The sequence below is a fragment of the Trachypithecus francoisi genome, unplaced genomic scaffold (assembly GCF_009764315.1).
Source record: "Trachypithecus francoisi isolate TF-2019V2 unplaced genomic scaffold, Tfra_2.0 Lachesis_group17, whole genome shotgun sequence".
In the NCBI taxonomy this organism is placed as follows: Eukaryota; Metazoa; Chordata; class Mammalia; order Primates; family Cercopithecidae; genus Trachypithecus; species Trachypithecus francoisi.
The window spans coordinates 83,585,633-83,611,437 of NW_022681462.1; the positions used below are offsets into that span (position 1 = coordinate 83,585,633).

The window sequence follows — 25,805 nt, forward strand, 5'->3', positions numbered from 1 at the left end:
AATTACAAATTGAATTTCCTTCCAAGTTATAGGGCTCTTGAAATGATCGATTTCATCTTGGATGAGTTGTGGTAGTGTATTGACATTTGAAGAATTGGTTTATTTCATCCCAGTTGTCAAATTTATATGTGTAGAGTTGTTCACATTAGCCTTTACTACCCTTTTGATGTATGCAGGCTCTATAGTGGATATTTTCTATTTCATTTCTGATACTGGCAATTTGTGTCTTCACCTGTTTTTTCTTTGTCAGTCTTGCTAGGGGGTTGTCAATTTTATTACTCTTTCAAAGTAGCCACTTTCTCGTTTCATTGATTTTCTCTATTGTTTTTGTTTTCAACTTTTTTGGTAGAGACAGGGTCTCACTATATTGCCTAGGCTGGTCTCGAACTCCTGGCCTTAAGCAAACCTCCTGCCTCAGCCTTCCAAAGTGCTGGCATTCGAGATGTGAGCAACTGCCCCTAACCCTAATTTCTATTCTTGCTATTTCTTTCCTTTTCATCCTTTTGGGATTATTTTGCTCTTCTTTTTCTAGGTTCTTGAGGTTGAAGCTTAGGTTACTAGGACTTTTCTCCTTTTCTAATGTAATCATTTCTCACAACAGCATACATTTTTGTCTCATCACTGTTTTAGCTGTGTCCCACAAATTTTAATATGCTGTATTTTCATTTTAATTCAGTTTTATTATTATTACTTTTTTTTTTTTTTTTGAGCTGCTTTCACTCTGTCACCCAGGCTGGAGTTCAGTGGCATGATCATAGCTTACCGCAGCCGTGGTCTCCTGGACTCAAGTGATCCTTCCATCTTAGCCTGCCCAAGAAGCTGAGATTACAGGCCTATACCTCCATGCCTGGCTAATTTTTCTTCTTTCTTTTTTTTTTGAGACAGGATCTCACTTGGTCACCCAAGCTGGAGTGCAGTGGCACGATCTCGGCTCACTTCAGCCTTGACTTCCCAGGCTCGAGGGATCCTTCTACCTCAGTCCCCAAGTAGCTAGGACCTGTTACAGGTGTGCGCCACCATGCCCAGCTAATTTTTGTATTTTTAGTAGAGATAGGGTTTCATCATGTTGCCCCGGCTGGTCTTGAACTCCTGGACTCCAGTGATCTGCCCACTTTGGCCTCTCAAAGTGTTGGGATTACATGCATCAGCCACAGTGACTGGACAATTTTTAAATTTTTTATAGAGACAGGGTCTCACTGTGTTGCCCTGGCGGGTCTAGAACTCCTGGGCTCAAGCGATCCTCCCACCTCAGACTCCCAAAGTGCTAGGATTACAATTGTAAGCCATAGTTTTATTATTTACATGTAGTATTATTTGAATTTCTTTGTAATTTCCATTTTTTAACTCATGAGTTGTTTAGAAGTATGTGGTTTACTTTCCAAGTATTTAAAGATCTAACTTTTGTTATTCTGTTGTTGATTTCTAGTTTGATTCCACTGTGGTCACTGAACATGCTCTGTATGGTTTCAATGATATTAACACGTTGATATCAATTCTGTTTTGGGTGGAGTGTTCTACAAATGCCTATTAGGTAATTTTCTTTGCACTGAAATCTACTTTATCTGATATTAATAAAGCTATTCCTGGTTTCCTTTGCTTATAAATGTTTGCATAATATATCTTTTCCCATCCTTTTGCTTTCAACCTACTTATATTGTTATATTTAAACTAAGATTTTTGAGGACAGCATATAATTCAGTCATGTTCTCTAATCTACCCTGCTAATTTCTTTTAATTGTATATTTAGATCATTTACATTCAATATAATCATGGACGATCATTTTATTATTTGTTTTCTGTTTGTTCTCTGCCATGTCTATGAGTTCTTTTTCTGGCCTTCCAGTCAATGTGTTTCTAAATATAGAATTCCATCTTGATCTATCCATGGTGATTTTGAGTATCTGTTTTGAACAGCATTTGAAATGGCTGTTCTAGGTACTACATTACATATATACATGACTTATTACCATCTACCTGTGGCTACATCTTACAGTTCAAGTAAAGTGTAGAAACCTTACTTGCCATTATGTCCTTGTGCCCTCCCCCATTTATAAAATCGTTGCCCTAAATATTTCCTCTGTGTACATTTAGAACCATAAGATATGGTGCTATAATTTTTGCTTTAACTGTTAAACATAATTTAGAAATCTCAAGAGAAGAAGAAAGTTGCATTTGTCCACATTTTAACTTATTCACTGTTCTTTCTTTTTGATGTTCCCAGATTCCTTCTTTTGTCATTTCCTCTCTGTTGAGAGAACTTCCTGCAGTTATTCTTTTAGGATAGATCTAATGGTGACAAGTTCTTTTAGTTTTTCAACATTTGAGAATGCTAAATTTCCCCTTCTTTCCTGAAAGATACTTTTGCTAGATATAGAATTTTGGATTGATAGTTATTTTTGTTTTGCATTTTGTCATTTTCCTTTGGGTCTCCATGGATTCTGATGAAAAACTAGCTGTCCTTCAAACAGACTTTCTTCCATGAATAATGCATCGCTTTGCTCTTCTGGCTGCTTTCAAGAGATTTTCTTTGTTTTAGTTTTCAAAAGCTTGGTTATGATGTGTTGTAGTGTAGATTTCTTTGGGTTTATTCTGTTTTAAGTTCATTCAGCTTCTTGAATCTGTAAATTCATATCTTTTGCAAAATTTGGGGGTTTTTAACAACTATTTGTTTGAATACTTTTTCAGACCTACTCTCTATTTCTAGGACTGGTGTTATCACAAATGTTAGATCTTCTTTTTTTTTTTTTTTTTTTTTGAGACAGAGTCTTGCTCTGTCGCCCAGGCTGGAGTGCAGTGGCCTGCGATCTCAGCTCACTGCAAGCTCCGCCTCCCAGGTTCATGCCATTTTCCTGCCTCAGCCTCCCAAGTAGCTGGGATTACAGGCACCCGCCACCATGCCTGGTTAATTTTTTTTTTTGTATTTTAAGTAGAGACAGGGTTTCATCATGTAGCCAGGATGGTCTCGATCTCCTGACCTTGTGATCCACCTGCCTCACCCTGCCAAAGTGCTGGGATTACAGGCGTGAAAATGTTGGATCTTTCATTGTAGTCCAACAGGTCCCTGAGGTTCTGTTCCTTTTTTTCCCCTTTTTAGTCTATTTTCTCTCTGTTGGGTAATTCCTATTGATCTAATCTCACATTCACTGATTCTTTCCTCTGTCCCCTCATTTTATTGTTGGGTCTATCCATTGAGATTTTAAATTTGTTCTAAAATTTCCATTCAGTATTTTTTTTTCAATCTTCTCTTTCCTAAGATTTTCTATCTTCTCATGAGTTTCAAACATGTTTATTAATTGATCATTAAATAATTTTTATAATGGCTGCTTTAAAGTCATTGTCAGATAATTCCAGTATCTTTGTCATTTTGGTGTTGGCATTGATTTTTTTTTTTTCCAGTCACGTTGAGATTTTGTTAGACAAGTGATTTTCAACTACAACATGGATAGTTTGAGTAGTATGTTATGAGATTCTAGATTTTATTTAAATGTTATGTTTTAGATGGTTTTTTCACTATGGCCAGGTAAGGTAGACTCTAAGTTACCCATCTGACTTCTTTTGATAAGGGAGGAGACCACCCCTTATATTGTCTTAGGCCCAATTTCTGCCTCCAAAGAAAGAAAAAGTAAAAACTAAAAGGCAGAAATGAAATCCACAGGCAGACAGCCTAGTCCCACACCCTGGGCCTGGTACTTAAAGATCGACCCCTAACCTAATTGGTTATGTTATCTATGGATTACAGACATTGTATAGAAAAGCACTGTGAAAATCCCTATCCTGTTTTGTTCCAGTAAACATGCACCTGTTTACTGGTGCATGCAGCCCCCAGTCACGTACCCACCCCCTGCTTGCTCAATCGATCACGACCCTCTCACGCACACCCGCTTAGAGTTGTGAGCCCTTAAAAGGGACAGGAATTGCACAATTGGGGAGCTCAGCTCGTGAGACAGGAGTCTTGCAGATGCACCCGGCTGAATAAACCCATTCCTTCTTTAACTCGGTATCTGAGGAGTTTTGTCTGCAGTTTGTCCTGCCACATTTCTTGATTCCCTGATTGGGAAGCGAGGTGAATGGCGGATGGTCGAGACAGCTCCCTAGGTGGCTTAAGCCTGCCCTGTGGAACATCCCTGCAGGGGACTCTGACCAGCCCGAGTGACGCGGATCCTGAGAGCGCTCCCGGGTAGGCATTTGCCCCATGGGACGCCTCACCAGAGCAGTGTGTGGAAGGCCCCCGTGCAGGATCAATGCAGTGGCTGCACACCGGGAAGGAATGGGCACTTGGATTCTAGACATCTACAACTTGGTAAGACTAGTCTTTGAAACTTGCCCACTCTGTTTGAGTGGAAGCATGGCCTGATCACCCATGGTGTGCCTTTGTCGGCACTTTGGTTTTGGTTTTGACTTGGTTTGAATTGCTTGACAGGACCGGTCTTGGGAACTTGCCCACTCCATTTGAGTGGAAGCGTGGCCTGATCACCCATGGTGTGCCTGTACTGGCACTTTGGTTTTTGTTTTTGACTTGACTTGGATTGCTTGATACTTTGGTTTTGTTTTTGACCTGGCTTAGATTTCTGGATATTTTGATTTTGGTTTGGTGCTAACGGCAAAAGTGTGTATGTGCCCTTTTTACCCGTTCTTTGTTCTGTGGTGTGCGTGTGTTGTCAGCGTGGTGTTTTGTCTCGAAGAAGCAGAGGTCAGGCACAAATAAGCCCACCCTACTAGGAACTATGTTGAAAAAATTTCAAAAAAGAATTTAAAGGAGACCATGGAGTACTGTGACACTAGGAAAACTTAAAACTTTGTGTAAGATAGACTGGCCAGCATTAGAGGTAGGTTGGCCATTAGAAGGAAGCCTGGACAGGTCCCTTGTTTCAAAGGTATGGCATAAGGTAACCTATAAGTCAGGGAACCCAGACCAGTTCCTGTATATAGACACTTGGTTACAGCTGGTTTTAGACCCCCGTCCCCAACACACAGTGGTTGAGATAACAGCAGCATAAGTGGCTAGCAGAGGCAAGGAAAGACAAGCAGAGAGAGAGAAAGGAAAGAGACAGAGAAGAAAAGAGGCAAAGAGAGAGAGGAAGAGACAGACAAAGAGGGAGTCAAGGAGAGAGAGAGAGAGAAAGAAAGAGAGAGGCAGAGAGAGAGAAGAGACAGAGGTCAAAGGAAAGCTAAAGAGAGAGACAAGGTCAAAGAGAGAAAGAAAGAGATATACAAGTAGTTAAGAAAAAAAAGTGTACCCTATTCCTTTAAAAGCCAAGGTAAATTTAAAACCTATAATTGATAATTGAAGGTATTCTCTGTAACCCTATAACACCCCAATACCACTTTGTTGTGAGTGTAAAGAAGGGTGTATCCCGAACGCACTGAGACCTTCCAATCAAACATTCTTAACCCAGTAACCCACAGATGGCCCAAATGCATTCAATCCATAGTGGCAACTGCTTTGCTAACAACAACAACAACAACAACAACAAAGTGAAAAAAAAAAAAACTCTCAGAGGAAACCTCATTGTGAGCACACCTCATCAGTTCAAAAGTATCCTAAGGAAAAAAAAAAAAAGGAAAAAAAAGCCGGGCGGTGGAATTTAAACAAAAAGAGTATTATACGGTAAATTCTTGTCCTGAAATAAATTAACTGGTTGTTTAAAGAAAGAAATATTTGTAGTAAGTCAGAAAGTTGAGGCATGTCGAAGAAGTGTCTGCAAAAGTCATGAAACAGAAAAATGTTACAAAAAAGAATTTATGTAAAAAATATTGTATAATTTAAAAGTAACTAGGCCTCCTGAATGTAAAACTACTGAAAAAAAAAAGTTTATGTGCAAGGTGTATAAGAAAAGTAAAATATACCTTTGGTGAAAGGATTATAAGGAGGCATAAGAATGTACATTTTCACCTACATTGAAAAGTTAAAAAAAATATTGTTTTGAAAGTTTAAGCAAGTTTTAAAATGTTAATTGTAAAGAAAATTCTGTGTGTAAACATATTAGCTAAAGTTAAAGAAGTATCATCCAGTTTTTCTATGAACTAGACATTAAAGTAAAAGCATAACAGGTTTTTCTGAAAGCACCAACCTGCTCTTTAACAAAAATCATAAAAGTTTAAAAAGAGTCTATAAAATCTTACCTTATGGTCAAACATTAAAAATTAGATAAATATCTCTACAAGGTTTTATTAAAATTAGGTTTAACATTAATAACACACTAATATAAAGATAAAATTTAGTTTATCTGGTATAAAAATCATACGAGAAGCATTGTTAAATATAAAATAGTATTTGGCTTTCTTTAGTTTAAAAACTAATAAAAATAGGTGCTAAAGGAAAATTCTCAGTAAAAAGGCGCTAAGGACTATAAAGTCCACTGCCAAGGTCCCCACATTTAAAACAAAAGGTCAGTTTCTTAAAAATTATATACTTGGTTTATTTTCCACTTTCCTTTCTCTCAAAAACTAAAAGTCTTTTAGCACATATACCACCCCTAGAATTTCTGGTAAACCAGCACCAGCCTGAAGATCATGTTCTCGTCAAAGGGTGGAAAGAAGAAAAACTTGAGCCAGCCTGGGAAGGACCCTACCTTGTGCTGCTAACCACCAAGACTGCTGTTCTTACAGAAAAAAAAAAAAAAGAATGGACTCATCACACCCAAGTCAAGAAAGTGCCACCCCCTCCAGAGTCATGGGCCATAGTCCCGGGGGAAACCCTACCAAATAAAAGCTAAGAAAAATTTAACTCTTTTCATCTATTCTATTACTCTTTTTTCTTTCCTCATTCTATTGCTGACCATCTAGTTATTAACATAACCAAGTCAATTTTGCCTCAAACTACTGTATTTAATGCTTGCCTTGTTAGTATCTATGAGGACTTGCCAAGTCAAAGACAGCTTTCTACTTCAGAAAAGTACTTCTGTCCCTTCTGACTCTCCTCAGACTGGGCATTAGTAAACTAGGACCATTTAATCCAGGGAGATTTCAATAAAGACCCCAGTGCCAACCAGGAGTCTTGCCCCCCAATATAGAGCTTACTTGCCATAGTTGGTCCAACGTTCTGTGGACCACTAAAGAGCAAGGATGGACTGCCCCAACCAGTTTCTGTAGTTTCCTAAAACCATACATTCATTTTACTAGAAGATCATAGAAGTTAAAGACTTAAAACAAACTTTAGCAATTAAGACAGGATACCAAGGTGCAAATGCATGGTTAAAATAGATCAAATATTCCATCTGCATGTTAAACAAAAGCAATTGTTATGCTTGTGCACATGGCAGGCCAGAGGCCCAGACTGTCTCCTTTCCACTAAGGTGGTCCTCCAGTCAACCAGGTGTGGGCTGCATGGTAGCTCTTTTCCAGAATTCTACAGGCTGGAGTAATAAGTCGTGCCAAGCTCTCTCTGCCATATCCCAAAGTCTGGCACCCTGCAGGTCAGCCCCCAAGGGCCATCCAGCTTCTGTCTCCCAACACTAAGTTCACTCCATGTCTCTCACCACAGGGAGGAAACTTAGTATCCCTTGGAGACCTGAAAGGATGCAGTGAGCTTAAGAATTTTCAAGAGCTTATCAATCAGTCAGCCCTTGTTCACCCCTGAGTGCATGTGTGGTGGTATTGTGGTGGACCTTTACTGGGCACTCTGCCGAATAAGTGGAGTGGCATTTGTACTTTAGTCCAATTGGCTATCCCTTTCACCCTGGCATTTCATCAACCAGAAGGAAAAAAAATAAGACATCGTAAAGTGAGAGAAGCCCCTTATAAGTCTTTCGACTCTCACGTCTATTTAGACGCAACTGGAGTCCCACGAGGAATACCAGATCAATTTAAAGCTTGAAATCAAATAGCTGCAGGATTTGAGTCAATATTTGAGTAGGTGACAGTTAATAAAAATGTAGATTAGATACACTACATCTATTACAACCAACAGAAATAAGCTTTTCATGAGTTAAAAGAAAAACTCATGTCGGTCCCAGCCCTGAGGCTACCTGACCTGACAAAACTCTTTACACTCTACGTGTCAGAAAGAGAAAAAATGGCAGTTGGAGTTTTAATGCAGACTGTGGGGCCCTGGCCAAGGCCAGTGGCCTATCTCTCAAAACAATTAGATAGGATGTCCAAAGGCTGGACCCCAGGTAACGGCCCTAGCAGCAATGGCCCTGTTAGCACAAGAAGCAAATAAACTAACCCTTAGACAAAACCTGAATATAAAGGCCCCCCATGCTGTGGTAACTTTAATGACTATCAAAGGACATCATCAGTTAACAAATGCTAGATTAACCAAGTACCAAAGCTTGCTATGTGAAAATCCCCACATAACCACTGAAGTTTGCAACACCCTAAACCCTACCACCTTGCTCCCGGTATCAGAGAGCCCAGTTAAACATAACTGTGTAGAGGTGTTGGACTCAGTTTATTCTAGCAGGCCCAAACTCCGAAACCATCCTGAAATATCAGTAGACTGTGAGCAGTACGTGGACAGGAGCAGCTTCGCCAACCCCTGCAAAGCGACTCTGAAGACGAAGACAAACCCTGCTCCAGTCACACCCGGAAGCTGAACAGTCCATGCACAGCCGAAGCATGAGAAAACTCATCGCGGGACTCATTTTCCTTAAAATTTGGACTTTTATAGTAAGGACTTCAACTGACCTTCCTCAGACTGAGGACTGTTCCCAGTGTATACATCAAGTCACTGAGGTAGGACAAAAGTTTGCTATGGTCCTATTATTTTATGGTTATTTTAAGTGTACTGGAACTCTAAAAAGAACTTGTTTGTATAATGTTATTCTATACAGGGTATGTAGCCCACGAAATGACCAACCTGATGTGTGTTATGCCCCATCTGAGCCTCCCATGACCAGAGTTTTTTAAAAATAAGATTAAGGACTGAGGACTGGTGGAAGCTCATAAATGATACGAGTAAAGTGTTAGCCAAAACAGAAGAAAAAGAGGTGCCCAAACAAGTCACCTTAAAATTTGATGCCTGTGCTGTCATTAATAGTAATAAGTTAGGAATAAGGTGTAGTTCTCTTAATTAGAACTAAGAGGCTATATGGCAGAAAATAAGTACATCTGTCATAAATTAGGACTGTGTGGAAATAAATGTAAATACTGGTCTTGTGTCATTTAGGCCACTTAGATTAAAAAAAAAATGAAAAGGATCCAGTCCACCTTCAGAAAGGAAAAAATGACCCTTCCTGTGCTAAAGGACAATGTAACCCCTTAGAGCTAGTAATAACCAATCCCCTTGATCCTCACTGGAAAAAAGAGGAGCGTGCGACCTTAGGAATTGATGGGGCTGGACTGAATCCTCAAGTAAATATCTTGGTTCGAGGAGAAGTTTATAAATGCTTTCCTGAGCTAGTGTTTCAAACTTTCTATGATGAACTAAATGTGCCAGTACCAGAAATTCCAGGAAAAACAAGAAATTTGTTTTTGCAATTAGCTGAGCATGGAGCCCAGTCTCTCAATGTCACTTCATGTTCTGTATGTGGAGGAACTGTAATAGGAGATCAACGGCCATGGGAAGCCCAATAATGAGTACTTACAGATCCAGTTCCTGATGAATTCCCAGCTCAAAAGAATCACCCTGATAATTCTAGGTCCTAAAAGCCTCAATTATTGGACAATATTGCATAGCTAGAGAAAGAAAAGAATTCACTCACCCTGTAGGATGACTTAGTTGTCTGAAACAGAAACTATATAATGGTACCACAGAAACAGTCACTTGGTGGAGTTCAAATCACACAGAGAGAAATCCATTTAGTAAATTCCCAAAGTTGCAACCTGTGTGGACCCACCCGGAGTCCCACCAGGACTGGACAGCCCCCACTAGATTATACTAGATATGTAGGCATAGAGCTTATGCCAAATTACCTGACCAGTAGGCAGGTAGTTGTGTTATTGACACTATTAAACCATCTTTCTTCCTACTGCCCATAAAAACAGGCAAATTCCTAGGCTTCCCTGTCTATGCTTCCCACGAAAAGAGAAGCATAGCTATAGGAAATTGAAAAAATGATAAATGGCCCCCTGAGAGAATCATACAATATTATAGGCCTGCTACTTAGGCACAAGACGGCTTATGAGGATACCAGACCCCCATTTACATGATCAACCAAATCATACGGTTACAAGCTGTCTTAAAAATAATCACTAATAAAACTGGCAGAGCCTTGACTATTCTGGCCCGGCAAGAAGATCAGATGAGAAATGCTATCTATCAAAATAGATTAGCTCTTGACTACTTGCTAGCAGCTGAAGGAGAGGTCTGTAGAAAATTTAACCTTACTCATTGCTGCCTACACATAGATAATCAAGGGCAAGTAGTTGAAGACATAGTTAGAGATATGACAAAATTGGCACATGTGCCCATGCAAGTGTGGCATGGATTTGATCCTGGGGTCATGTTTAGAAAATGGTTCCCAGTGCTAGGAGGATTTAAAATTCTTATAATAAGAGTTATAATAGTAATAGGAACCTGCTTACTGCTCCCTTGTTTGCTATCTGTACTTCTTCAAACGATAAAAAGCTTCATTGCTACCTTAGTTCACCAAAATGCTTCAACACAAGTGTACTATATGAATCACTATCGATCTGTCTTGCAAGAAGACATATGTAGTAAAAATGAAAGTGAGAACTCCCACTATTGAGTGAGAGTCTCAAAGGCGGGGAGTAAAGGAGGAGACCATCCCTCATATTGTCTTAGGCCCAATTTCTGCCTCCAAAGAAAGAAAAAGTAAAAACTAAAAGGCAGAAATGAAATCCACAAGCGGACAGCCCAGTCCCACACCCTAGGCCTGGTAGTTAAAGATCGACCCCTGACCTAATCGGTTATGTTATCTATAGATTACAGACATTGTATAGAAAAGCACTGTGAAAATCCCTATCCTGTTTTGTTCCGATCTAATTACCGGTGCATGCAGCCCCCAGTCACGTACCCGCTGCTTGCTCAATGATCACGACCCTCTCACGCTCACCCCCTTAGAGTTGTGAGCTCTTAAAATGGACAGGAATTGCTCACTCGGGGAGCTCGGCTCTTGAAACTGGAGTCTTGCTGATGCCGCTGGCCGAATAAACACCCTCCTTCTTTAACTCAGTGTCTGAGGAGTTTTGTCTGAGGCTCATCCTGCTACATTGACACCCAAGGGGTGAAGGGGCTCCTTATAGCTGCTGGGTAGGGAAAGCAATTCTGACTCTGTACTAGGCTTCCACTGTTACCATCTTGGCTGGGACAAGTGGGAGTCCCTTGCTACTTCTCCCACATGACCTTTACTGGTAACATGGGGGTAGTGGCGATGGTAGACCCATTACTGCAGGGCAGTGATGAAAGTCTTCGCTCTCTACTCAGCCTCTTCTGGGACAGTACCTGAGAGCAGGGAAAGAGAGGGGGTGCTTCATTACTGCTGGGGAGAGGGTAAAGTCCACTCAATCTCTGTAAGCACGGCTGGAGATGGCCGGAGTAGAGTAGAGCAGTTACTGTCTAAAGGTTTCTTTTAGAAAGTATTAAAGACCAGAGGCCAGTTGCGGCGACTCGTGCCTATAATCCCAGCATTTTGGAAGGCCAAGGTGGGTGGATCACCTGAGGTTAGGAGTTTGAGACCAGCCTGGCCAATATGGTGAAACCCCCCTCTACTAAAAATACAATAATTTGCTGGGAGTTGTGGCGGGCACCTGTATTTCCAGCTACTTGGGCGGCTGAGGCAGAACTGCTTGAACCCAGGAGGCGGAGGTTGCAGTGAGCCGAGATTGAGCCACTGCACCCCAGCCTGGGTGGCAGAGTGAGACTCTGTCTCAAAAAATATATAATAATAATAAAGAAAGACAGTACTGAAGACCAGAATATACTGTCTCAAAATGACTGTAGGGGACCCAAAATATACCATCCCTAAAGATGCCTCTTGGGCAAAAAGATTATTTTAAACTGAGTATTTTGAGAAACTGGAGACATAGGAGAAGCTCTAAAAATGGAGAAGTTCCCTTTTTAAAGGGAAATTCACATCTATAAAGGAATTTCCATTTGAATGGGTGTTTTCCTCTCTGTACCATGAAGGATGACTCTAAATCACCAGGGATTCTATTATCAATGCAAAGGGCACCAACCTAAATCTGCATAAGAAACTTTTGTCTTGTATACAGTGGTTACCTCCCATTACTGACTTCTTTTCTTTGTTTTAGTTGAAGTATTTAGTATTTAAGTTTGAACTCAGAAGCCACTTCTTTGAGATTTATTCATTTCTCTGGGTATCTCCCATGTACATATGAAATATAATGTTAATAAATTTATATATTTTTCTTGTTAATCTGTCTTTTGTATACAAGGTAGGGAGAAGACTATTTTTTCATACTCTATGAAACACTGCTCCTTTCCTGGTCTTTGGGCTAGAGAGAGTAGGCTTTTGTTGGAGCCTTTAAAAGTCTCTACCTTTGGTGTTTCTGGGTTGCTGGCTCCACACCTAGGATATATGTGATAAAAAGAAAACCTAGAGAACTCACCACTGTGTTTATTGCTTGGGTCCCGAAGTCCCTACATAGCCTGCTTTCTATTCTCTACCTTGTATCGTCTTCTTAATGTTGTTTTATAGATAATATCCAGGGTTTTTTGTACTTAGCAGGAGAAATAGTGGAAAGTCCGTTTACTCTATCTTCCTGGAAGCAGAAATCCCAGGAGGAAAATGGAATCTGTAACTAAAGAATGCTTTATAAAATCCATTCTACAACACAAAAAGAAAATGGCAAAGAGCAACAAGGGGTTAGGAGGGACAAACAAACCTGTAAAGAGAAGTAAAATGATCTTATCAAAGTATATGTGGAGAATTTTACATATATTTGCCAGAATTTCAAATGTTGATTCCATTGGGTCTCAAGTAATTTCCAAAGGTAGACTGGCTCTAACTCTTGATGTAATCAACATCTGAAAATCAATGAGGGGAAGTAATTAAACGGAAGCTACAGAGTGACTCTACGACAGAACCAAAATGAGAGTTGAGGGTTTCTGACTTCTTGTCAGTATCATTTTCACCAGTAGGCATCTGTTCCATAATATTGTCAGAGGCCTTTGAACCAGAGAGACTTCATTTTGAGTGTGGGCTAGGAAAATGAGGCTGAAACTTGCTGGACTGTAGTCTCAGAAAGTAAGGCATTCCGAGCCTCTAGATGTTTAAAGTTAAGGGAACAAATTAATAATGTTTACTAAAACACTCAGACTTGGGAGTGTCCAGATATCCTGATATCTGGAGAACAAAAGCATTCCTAATTTTGCTTCAAAGATAGTAATATCGATTCTTGGGCTGGGTGTGGTGGCTCACGCCTGTAATCCCAGCACTTTGGGAGGCTGAGATGGGTGGATCACGAGGTCAGGAGTTTGAGACCAGCCTGGCCAGCATGGTGAAACTCCGTCTCTAAAAAAATACAAAAATTAGCTGGGCGCAGTGGTGCTTGCCTGTAGTCCTAGCTACTCGGGAGGCTGAGGCAGGAGAATCACTTGAACCTGGGAAGTGGAGGTTGCAGTAAGCCGAGATTATGCCACTGCACTCCAGCCTGGGTGACAGAGTGAGACTCCATCTCAAAATAATAATAATAATAATAATATCGATTCTTGCAAAATATAGTAATTAAGAAAATTAATCCTTTATCACAAACTTGTAGCACAACACATCTCCCTATATATACAAGCATTGTACCTGGGGTGGGTACATCCCTCCTCTTATTTTCAGGAGTATCCTACTCTGTCTATGGAGGAGCTATTCTTTCACCACTTTACTCACTTAATAAACTTGCTTTTGCTTTGCACTGCAGACTCACCCTGAATTCTTTCTTGCACGAGATCCAAGAACCCTCTCTTAGGGTGTGGATCGGGACCCCTTTCCTGTAACAATATGGTGGAGAGATGAGGAGTTGGACCAAATGGTCTTTAAGGGATATTTCCAACTTCAACCTCTGGCAATTTCCATGACTGTCCTTAGCCCTTGCTTCCCCTCTTCCTATCTCATCTTTTTTAACCACTATGCTAAGGCTATATTAAAGAGTGGAAATTGGGGGGAAAATGGAAGGGGGAAAAATCTATCAATAGGATACATATACTGAATTTTGTATTTGTGAGGACTGCTTCTTGTTACATATTTAGAAAAATACCTCCCATACGAACTGCAGCTGTACAATTGAACAGGCAGGGCTGTTAACTTGTTTCTAGTTCATTACGCATGTGACCTTATGGCATTCTTAATACAGCTGAGCATGGAAAACTTTATTCAGGAGTCCTGCTGTTATCATTAACTAGGGCAATAGCAGCAGCTATGGTGAAAGGAAATGCAATACAGCGGCAGAATGCCTGGGCTTCAACACTACATACTAGTTGTATAACTTTGGGCAATCATGTAACCTCTTTGTACCTCAGTTGCTTCATTTAAAAGGGGGACAATAGCAATACTAAACCTTATTAGTTCTTTTGAGGATCACAAGTAAAAGCTTAGAAAGTGCCATTAGCTACTGCTGCAACTAATTGTTACATCATTCATTGGAGGTCTGTTATAAATAAAATACCAGATAGAAGCTTTGCATGTTTTATCACATTTAACACTAGAATAACATTTGAAGTATGGGGTATTGTTATCCCCACCTTATAGATTAAGAAACTAGGACTACTTTATTATGAAAGTCATTTATAAATATAGTATAAAATAGTATGATCTAAAATGATAAATTATATTTTTAAACAACTTTTGAAGCCAAAAAGTAGTCACAAAAACATTTCCTAGCATATTCATAAAATACAATCAGCAAAGCACCCAGTATTAAAATACATTACCATGACAACTATTTATTACTTCTACGATTTAAAATCTCCCAAAACATTTAAACAAGGAAAATAAAAACAACCTGTTAACTCTATAAGAGTATTAGGCTTTGTGTCCTTCTGCTGTTTTTTGTAAAGTACTCCCACTGAGCTAACAGGCATACCCAGGATTCCTGTAGGGACTCCGTATATACTATGTACTATGTGCAGAAGAAGTGTTTCTCACCATCCTGCAGCTAGAGTGAAGAATCAGAAACGTATGATAAAATTAAAATGATGAGGCTTTTCTGTCTAATTTCTCATGTAAAAATTCCCTCATTCTATTTCTAATTTTATTTATTTCTAGTTTTAAACTTTCGGAAGAGAAAAATAAAAAACTAGTAAATAATTCCTTGCTTGATATTTGTCCACTGTCAGAGAGTATTGTGTAAACACTTTGCGATACAAGAATAAACATATACATTTTAAAATCTGTGCTTACCAAGGCAGAATGGTTCTAATACATTCAATGGCGAAAATTCATTCTCCAGGTTCATTAATTGAAGGCACCTTCTGATTAGCAAGGACTTGATTTTCTCAGGACATGGTTTCAATAATAAGTAGCCAGTAACATAGAGAACATATCGAAACCAGCACAAAAGTGGAGTGGCAATTCTGCCATTGGGTGACTCAGACATTCGTTCAATTGTTGGAAACAGCAGAAAGGCGCGAATTACCTACAATAAAGAAGCATACTTTGATGAGAGTTTTTCTTAAGGGATAGGTCCATTACTTATTGTTTCTTCTGTACAGTAATGACAAATGACTGGGTTTTAGAATGACTAGAGATCTGTTCAGACTGAGAAGAACCACCACTCACCACCCTCTCACCCCATAACTAGGCAAAATCACAGCTCACTGCAGCCTTGACGTCCTGAGTGCAAGTGATCCTCCCACCTCGGCCTCCCAAGTAACTGGGACTACAGGTGTGCCCCACCATGCCTGGTTCATTTTTTATATTTTTATAGAGACAGGGTCTCCCTATGTTGCCCAGGCTGGTCTTGAACTCCTGGGATCAAATGATCCCCCTGCCTTGGCCTCCCAAAGTGCTGGGATTACACACGTGACCCACCATGTCCAGGCCCCCTCATTTCTTTTTAATGCTAAAAAATATTCTATCATCTGAATGTACCATAGTGTATTTATTCATTCACCTACTGAAGGAAATACTGGTTGCTTGTCAGTTTTGGCAATTATGAATAAAGCTGCTATAAATGTCCATGTGCACTAAGTTTTCAACTTCTTTGGGTAGATATCTAAGAGCACAATTGCTGGAACACATGGTAAGAATATGTTTAGTTTTGTGTGAAATCACCAAATTGTCTTCCAGGTGGTTGGACTATTTTGATTCCCACCAGTAATGAATGAGAGGTGCTCCATATCCTGCTGTTTGTTTCTATATCCTTTTCAGTATTTATTGTCAGTGTTCTGAATTCTGGCCATTCTAACAGGTATGGCGTTATCTCATTGTCTTTTTAATTTACATTTCCTTGATGCCATATGATGTGGAACATCTTCTCATGTTTATTTGTCATCTGTATACCTTCTTTGGTGAGGTGTCTGTTAAGGTTTTTGACCCATTTTTAAATAGGTTTTATATTTTTCTTATTTTGAGTTTTCTGAGTTCCTTGTATATTTTGGATTTGTCTTTTATCAGATGTGTCTTTTCAAATATTTTCTCTCAGTCTATGACTTATCTTTTTATTCTCTTGACCCTGCTTTCTGTAGAAGCTTTTAATTTTAATGAAGTTCAGCTTATCTGTTATTTCTTTCATTGATTGTACCTTTGGTTTGTATCTAAAAAGTCATCATCATATCCAAGGTCATCTAGGTTTTCTCCTATGTTATCTTCTAGTCATTTTATAGTTGTGTTTCATATTTAGATCTATAATCCATGTTGAGTTAGTTTTTGTGATAAGTATAAGGTCTGTGTCTAGATTCATTTTCTTGCATGTGGATGTTCAGTTGTTCCAGTATCATTTGTTATAAAGACTGTTTTTGCTATACTTACTATGCTGTGCAATATGTCCCAAAGGAAAAAACTGTATTCCTCCTAATTGAGGCTTTGTACCCTCTGCCCATCCTCCCCTCCTTCTCCCACTGCCCACCACCCAGACTCTAGTAACCACCATTCTACTCCCTGCTCTGTAAGTTCTATTGTTTCAGATTCCACATATAAGTGAGGACATGTGGTATTTGTCTTCCTGTGTCTGGTTTATTTCACTTAACATAATATTCTCCAGCTCCATCTACATTGTTGCACATGACAAAACTTCTTTTTAAGGCTGAGTAGTATTCCATTGTGCACACACACATTTTCTTTATCCATTCATCTGCTGATGGACACTTAGGTTGATCCTGTTAACTTTGCTATTGTGAAGGGTGTTCCAATGGACGCGGAGTACATGCATCTCTGATATTTTATGGCATGATCCTGGCTCATTGCAGCATCTCATAAATTTTGATAAGTTCTGTTTTCATTTTCATTTAGTTCAAAATTATTTCTTAATTTATCTGAAATTTCTTTTCTAATCCATGTTTAATCTCCATGTATTTTGGGACTTTCCAGTTATCTTTCCTTTATTGGTTTCTAAATTCCACTGTGGTCTGAGAGCAGGCATTATATAATTTCTATTCTAAATTTGTTAATGTGTGCTTTATGGACCATGATGTGGTCTATCTTGGTGAATGTTCCATGTGATCTTGAGAAGAATTTGTATTCTGCTCTCGTTGGATGAAGTAGTCTATAGATGTCAATTATACAAGTTGATTGATGGTGTTGTTGGATTCAACTATGTCTTTACCCATTTACTGCCTGCTGGATCTGTCCATTTCTGATAAAGGGGTGTTAAAATCTCCAACTATGATAGTGGATGCATGTATTTATGCTCATAGTTCTATCAGTTTTTGCCTCACATAGTTTTATGCTTTGCTGCTAGGCACATGCATGTAAAGGACTGTTATGTCTTCTTGGAGGACTGACCTCTTTATCATTATGTAATGACCTTTTTTATCCCGGATAACTTTCTTTGCTTTGAAAGTCTGCCTTGTCTGAATTGTAGCTACTCCTGTTTTCTTTTGATTAGTGTTAGCTTGGTATATTTTTCTCCATCCATTTACTTTTCATCTACATGTATGTTTATATTTAAAGTGGGCGTCTTCTAAACAACATATAGTTGAATCTTGTTTTTTTGATCCACTCTAACAATCTTTTAATTAGTGCTTTTCTTTTTTTTTCTTTTCTTTTCTTTTTTTTTTTTTGAGACAGGATCTCACTCTGTCACTGCAGCCTTGACCTCCCAGGCTCAAGGAGATCCTCCCACCTCGGCCTTCTGAGTAGCTGGGACTGTAGGCACACACCACCATGCCTGGCTAATTTTTCAAATTTTTTGTAGAGATGGTCTCTCTCCCTATGTTGCGCAGGCTGGTCTCGAACTCCTGGGCCCAAGTGATCTTCCTTTCTCAGCCTCCCAAAGTGCTGGGATTATAGGTGTGAGCCACGACGCCAGGTCTATTTGGTGCATTTAGACCACTGATGTTTAAAGTGATTATTGGTAGTTAAATTAATATCAACTATATTTGTCATTATTTTCTCTGTTGTTCTTGTTCCTATTTTCACCTTCCACATATTTTCTGCCTTTTGTGGTTTTATTTTTATTTATTTATTTATTTTTTTTTGAGGCAGAGTCTCGCTCTGTCGCCCGGACTGGAGTGCAGTGGCCAGATCTCAGCTCACTGCAAGCTCCGCCTCCCGGGTTAACGCCATTCTCCTGCCTCAGCCTCCCGAGTAGCTGGGACTACAGGCGCCGGCCACCTCGCCTGGCTAGTTTTTGTATTTTTAGTAGAGACGGGGTTTCACCGTGTTAGCCGGGATGGTCTCGATCTCCTGACCTTGTGATCTGCCCGTCTCGGCCTCCCAAAGTGCTGGGATTACAGGCTTGAGCCACCGCGCCCGGCCCGCCACCGCGCCCGGCCCTTGTGGTTTTAACTGAGCATTTTATATGACTCAATTTTCTCTCCTTTCTTGGCATGTCAGTTATACTTAAAAAAACAAAACAAAACAAAAAAACTTCCAGTGATTGCCCTAGGGTTTGCAATATCCATTTACAACTAGTCCAAGTTCACTTTTAAATAACACTACACCATTTTACAAGTAGTGTATCTTACAAAAACAATATAATCCTAAGTCTTCCCTCCTGCTCTTTGTGTTGTTGCATTCATTTCACTTATATGTAGGCATACATATAACATATAAACATACATAATCGAAAGCACTGTTGCTATTATTATTTTGAACAAACTTATCAGTTAAATTAAGAATAAGAAAAATAAATATTTTTATCTTTGTTTATTTCCTCTTTGATGCTCTTCTTTTCTTTATGAAGATATGAGTTTCAAGCCCCTATTATTTTCTTTCTGAGTCTCCTGGATCTGAACTTTGATATTTGACATTAATTTAAGAAATATCTCGTCATTAATGTTTGAAATCTTTCTTGTTTCTTTCTCTCTTTCTTTTCCATCTAGTATTCCCCTTACGCATATGTTTCACCTTTTGTAGTTGTCCCGCAGTCCTTATTCTTTTTTTTTTTTTTTCTTTTCCCAGCCTTTTTCAAAACTGCTTTTCAGTTTTGGGGGTTTATGTTGAGATATTCTTAGGCTCAGAGACTCTTTCTTCAGCCACTTTCAATCTACTGATAAGCCCATCAAAGGCATTCTTTATTTTACAGTGTTTTTACTCTCTAGTATTTCTCTTTGCTTTCTCCTTAGGATTTCCATCTCTCTTCTTACATTGTCTACCTATTCTTGAATGATGCCTTCTTTATCTGTTATAGCCATTAGTATATTAATCATAGCGGATTTAAATTCCTCATCTGATAATTCCAGAATCCCTACCTGTCTGGGTCTGAAGCTTGCTCTATTCTCCTCAGATTGTTTTTCTTTTCTTTCTTTCATTTTTTTTTTTTTTTTTTTTGCCTTTTGGTATGCCTAGTAATTTTTTCTTGGTAGTTGGACATGATGTACCAGGTAAAAGGAACTTCTGTAAATCAGGTTTTAGTAATGCAGTAGTTAGGTGGGGAAAAGGGGAGGAGAGACATTCCATCATCCTATGATTAAGTCTCAGTCTTTTAGTAAGCATATGCCTCTGGTCTACAAACTTCTAAGTGTTTCCTCAGTATTCTTCTCCCCTCTTTGGCAGGACAGGATGGCTAGAGTTGTCTGGAGTTTAGTATTTCCCTTCTCTGATGCAGAAGGTTAGAGCTGACAAGAGTTAGGTATTTCCCTTCCCTTGGGTCAGGCTCTAATAATACCCGAGCAGGTCAGGATTTAGCTAGCTAATTTCTCCTGGGGGCAGACCTTGTTAAGAAGAGCACAGTGCTCTGGCATATTTCAAAATGGTTCATTTCATCCTCCCCCTGCCAGAAGCACATAGGGATTTTTCTGCAATATTTACTTGGAGAATCTAATTTAGCTCATGTAGGTAAGTCTAACAAAATAGTAGGGTTTCCCCATGAGTGAGTCCCCCTGGAGTTTTAAACTTTCAGAGTTGTTCATACTGAACCTCCTATAATTCATCAATTACAGCTCAGGTTTTTCTCCCAAGGCACTGCTTCCTGTGGGGGTTTCTATTTGTGACTGCATTCTCTAGTAACTTGTGGCTCTCGGTATTTGCCAGTCTGTCTCTCTAGTCTTTTGGGGACAGTGGGTTTCCCTGTGTCCTCCCCTATCCTGGGTCCAATAAGGTTGATTTATCAGTTTGCTCAGCTTTTTACTTATTAGAGTTGGAAAAGCAACTTCTAAGCTTCCTACATGTGGAACTGGAAACCAGAAGTCCTATTAACATTTTTGTATATGTCTTTTGGTGCATGTATGCATGTTTTCTGTTGGCTACATCACTTCAAAGTAGAAATACTGGGTCATATAGTAGGCATATATTCATCTTTAGTAGATAATTACAAAGAGTTTTCCAAAGTAGTTCTACCAATGCTCTTGCAACAATGTACAAGGTGTACAAAGATTTCTATTTCTCCATATCCTTGTCAACACTTGTTATATTTTGTTTTTCTAATAGACATCCTTGCAGGTGTTAGGTGATACATCATTGTGGTTCTGATTTGCATTTCTCTGATAATTAGTGATGTTGAGCACCTTTTCATATACCTGTTGGTCATTTGTATTTTTTTTTTGAAGAAATGTCTATTCAAGTCCTTTGCCCATTTTTAAATTGCTAAGATAGTAGAATAGATTTTAAGTGTTCTTACTACAAAAAAAGATAAGCATGTAAGGTACTGCATAAGTCACTTAGCTTGATTTAGTCATTCCACAATATATGCTTATTTTCAAACACCATATTGTACCAATCTATACACTTTCTATTTGTCAATTAAAAATATATATTAAAAATAAAATATAATTGAGGCTAACAACTAATCAAGTAAATGACTGAGCATAATATGTATATTAATTAGCCATAAGTGATTTATAATGATTATAACAATTTAAGCAATAAATAATAATTGAATCAGATATGTATAATGGTAGTAAGTCACAAGTCCTATGAGGGGGCAGATAAAATAATAAAAGAGGACTAGAAATTGCGAGGGGTGGTGGGATAGCTTTAAATAGGGTGTTTAGGAAAGGCTTTGATGAAAGGTGACATTTGTGCAAAGGCAGTTAGGGAGTAAGCTAAGAGATGACCAGAAAAATAAATTTTGTAGCGAGGGAAGAGCATGTGTAGAGGCCATAGAAAGCTAATGTGGTGTGTTTGAGTAAGAGCCAGGTGAACCATATTACTGGAGCAGGGTACATGAAGAACAGAGCAGTTCAAGTCTTTATTAAAATGTCCTCAATGATTTAAAGGATATAAATGGCTAATTCAGTTAACACCCAACTAAAATGAGAATGTACCACACAGATTCCATACTGGTTATGTAACTCATAGTACATAAGGAACTTCAGATTGATCAAATCAGCTGGCAGAAACAGGAAACAATCCATTACTTTTATAAATGATCCTTTACTGTGACCCATGTTAAGCAAAACTGCATGTAAGGGAATCTCTAAAAATATATAAGCAACCACAGGGTAATATTTGGTTGATCTATATCAATAACAAATTGAGAATTAAAATGCACTCCGAAATAATGGGAATGGACCAAAACAATAAGGAAGTTCTAATATGTACACTGAATGCATCATTGCCTTATAAAAATATAAGAAGACCAAAGACTTTATCACAACTAATACTTAGTTGATGAGACTGGTTTTCCTCTCTTGCTTTTGGAGAACAATTATTACCTGCTAGGTGAAACTTTTCCTAGATATTATAATGATAATTTCAATGAAGTTTATAGTCAAAATTTGATAGGATAAGTCACAGTAATAAAAATTTTTCATTCTTCATATTAGTAAAAAAAAAAAAATATCGCCTAGGTCAAGGAAGTATGCCTAATTTGATAACACAGCTGTGTGGTGAAGGTTTCCAAATCTGTGTACATGACCAAACATTTTCTTATGTTACTATCTCATTAAAAAAAGAACTCCCATGTTAGCCAATTCATTCTATCCTAAGAAAACATTTTTGCATATTTCACATTCTCTTCTGCTATCTACCAGAATCAACTTTTGATAATGAAGCACAACCGTGTTTTCTTTAACAGTACAGGAAGGTAAATATGCACACTGGGACTTTTTATACTGGCTACATTTGCGGGGGTTAGAGGAAAGTATTTTCATGCTTATTTTTCTTGAATTTATTATTATTGTTGGTAATCATTTTTCAGAAAAGAAGCTAAGAAACAATTTGAGGTATGGCCACAAGGTAAGCAGTATGGTGCTCAGGTGTGGATTGTGTGCAATCTGCTTCATTAAATAGGCTTAAAAAAAACAGTAAATCTTAAAAATCCTTAAAAGACTTCATCCGTTTATATAGCTTATTACAGATGCATCCATTTTTCTGTGAGAGCAGCGTGATGCCTATGTGTTATGACTAAGTGAAGCTGCGACAAATAGTACTTCAACATCTTCAAAAGAACATTATCACTGCCACTCTGCCTATTTGTTTATTAGTTTAACCCACCTGATGTAGTTATGGCAGGGTGCTTCCCCACTGTACAAGCAGGAAACAACCAAAAAAAAAATAGCACACAGTTTCTCTTTTTTTTTTTTTTTTGAGACGGAGTCTCGCTCTGTCGCCCGGGCTGGATTGCAGTGGCCGGATCTCAGCTCACTGCAAGCTCCGCCTCCCGGGTTTACGCCATTCTCCTGCCTCAGCCTCCCGAGTAGCTGGGACTACAGGCGCCCGCCACCTCGCCCGGCTCGTTTTTTTGTATTTTTTTAGTAGAGACGGGGTTTCACTGGGTTAGCCAGGATGGTCTCGATCTCCTGACCTCGTGATCCGCCCGTCTCGGCCTCCCAAAGTGCTGGGATTAGTTTCTCTTTTTATATGACTGCAACATTTGTAAGGAATGTCTTAGCCAACATGCAATGTCAACCAGACAGCCTTCAAAGATAAACTTTCTAGCTGTCAAAACATAGGTCTAGAAGTAATCCTAGTTTTGTTTATTTCCTCTTAAGGCCATGTGTTCCTCTCCTTAGGATTACACTGGAAACACAAGCCTAGTCAGCTTATTTAATAAGTATGCAGTTTATAAACTGCAAATGCCATTATATTTTAATCAACAGCTTGCTTTTTGAGATTTTCTACTCTGTCTTAAAAACTTTGTATGTCAGAAAGATAAGAATATGCCTTGCAGGGAAGTAGCTGGATTAACAGTAGTAGAGACAGCTTACTATTTTCCAGGTGCTATACTTATGCACTTTATATATATTATTTCATTTAATATACATAAAAATCTTATGAAGTTCCCTCATTCCACTGAAGAGATAACTGAGGTTCATCCAGAAAGTGAGAGATATATGAATTCAAGCAGGATGACTTCTGAATCCATGCCATTAACGTTTATATATACTATACATTTACATACGAAATAAGTTATTTGTAATTGTTATTGTTTGGAGGCAATTTTCTTAGGGTTGAACCAATTACTACTATTATTGTCAGATATGGGCTAATCTTTACAAGTGTCTCAAATCATTTAGCTCCAGAAATAATTAAACCCATATCCTAAGAAGTAAAGCACGAGATCTTTCAACTACTGATTACTGAAACAAAATTATGCCATTTTAGTATGTTTCAGTTAAGATGCTACTCAAGAAACTAACCACTTTTGCCATTTTCCATTCATGTGAATTATATTCAGACCTTCTGGGGCAGAGATTTTTCTACACTTTAATTACCTGAATGTGAAAAAAAAAAAAAAAGCAGCCATTTCATACGTTTGATCTTCATGTCAGGGTTGTTAATTATAAGGAATGTTTGCATATTTGCAGAGGTCTTTACATAACTTATAACTACACAAACATCTGAAACTTAGCTTCAGTATCTTCCTATAGCCCATTCTTCCCAAGCTTTTGTAGGCGAACTACAAACCACTGCTCAATGAAATAAAAGAGGACACAAACAAATGGATGAAGCTGGAAACCATCATTATGAGCAAACTATCACAAGGACAGAAAACCAAACACTGCATGTTCTCACTCATAGGTGGGAACTGAACAATGAGAACACTTGGACACAGGAAGGGGAACATCACACACCGGGGCCTGTTGTGGGGTCAGGGGAGGGAGGAGGGATAGCATTAGGAGATATACCTAATGTAAATGATGAGTTAATGGGTGCAGCACACCAACATGGCACATGTATACATATGTAACAAACCTGTACTTTTTAATTTTTTAATTTTTGTATTTTTCTTTTATTATTATACATTAAGTTCTAGGGTACATGTGCACAAGCAGGTTTGTTACATAGGTATACATGTACCATGTTGGTGTGCTGCACCCGTTAACTTGTCATTTACATTAGGTATATCTCCTAATGCTATCCCTCCCCTGGCACCACACCCAACAACAGGCTCCGGTGTGTGATGTTCCCCACCCTGTGTGCAAGTGGTCTCATTGTTCAAGTCTCACCTATGAGTGAGAACATGCAGTGTTTAGTTTTCTGTCCTTGTGATAGTTTGCTCATAATGATGGTTTCCAGCTTCATCCATGTCCCAAAAAAGGACATGAATTCATCCTATTTTATGGCTGCTTAGTATTCCATGGTGTATATGTGCCACATTTTCTTAATCCAGTCTATCATTGATGGACATTTGGGTTGGTTCCAAGTCTTTGCTATTGTGAATAGTGCCGCAATAAACATATGTGTGCATGTGTCTTTATGGTAGCATGATTTATATTCCTTTGGGTATATGGGTATATATACATTACCTTGGGCAATATGGCCATGTTCACAATATTGATTCTTCCTATCCATGAGCATGGAATGTTCTTCCATTTGTTTGTGTCCTCTTTTATCTCATTGAGCAGTGGTTTGTAGTTCTCCTTGAACAGGTCCATCACATCCTTTTAAGTTGGATTCCTAGGTATTTTATTCTCTTTGTAGCAACTGTGAATGGGAGTTCACTCCTGATTTGGTTCTCTGTTTGTCTGTTATTGGTGTATAGGAATGCTTGTGATTTTTGCACATTGATTTTGTAGCCTGACACTGCTGAAGTTGCTTATCAGCTTAAGGAGATTTTGGGCTGAGACGATGGGGTTTTCTAAATATACAATCATGTCATCTGCAAACAGGGACAATTTGACTTCCTCTTTTCCTAATTGAATACCTTTTATTTCTTTCTCTTGCCTGATTGCCCTGGCCAGAACTTCCAACACTATGTTGAATAGGAGTGGTGAGAGAGGGCATCCCTGTCTTGTGCCAGTTTTCAAAGGGAGGGCTTCCAGTTTTTGCCCATTCAGTATGATATTGGCTGGGGGTTTGTCATAAATAGCTCTTATTATTTTGAGATACATCCCATCAATACCTAGTTTATTGAGAGTTTTTAGCATGAAGGGCTGATGAATTTTGTCGAAGGCCTTTTCTGCATCT

General features: G+C 38.8%; 1 protein-coding gene across 3 annotated transcripts in view; it reads right to left on the reverse strand.

Annotated features, from left to right (window-relative positions):
* LDAH (lipid droplet associated hydrolase) overlaps nt 1-25,805 on the reverse strand; it is a 147,725-nt gene that overhangs the window by 52,511 nt on the left and 69,409 nt on the right. For all 3 annotated transcript variants that reach the window (XM_033176390.1, XM_033176392.1, XM_033176391.1), the window contains one exon: nt 15,255-15,489. In XM_033176390.1, coding sequence (XP_033032281.1) covers nt 15,255-15,489 — 235 coding nt within the window. The remainder of the gene's footprint in view (nt 1-15,254; nt 15,490-25,805) is intronic.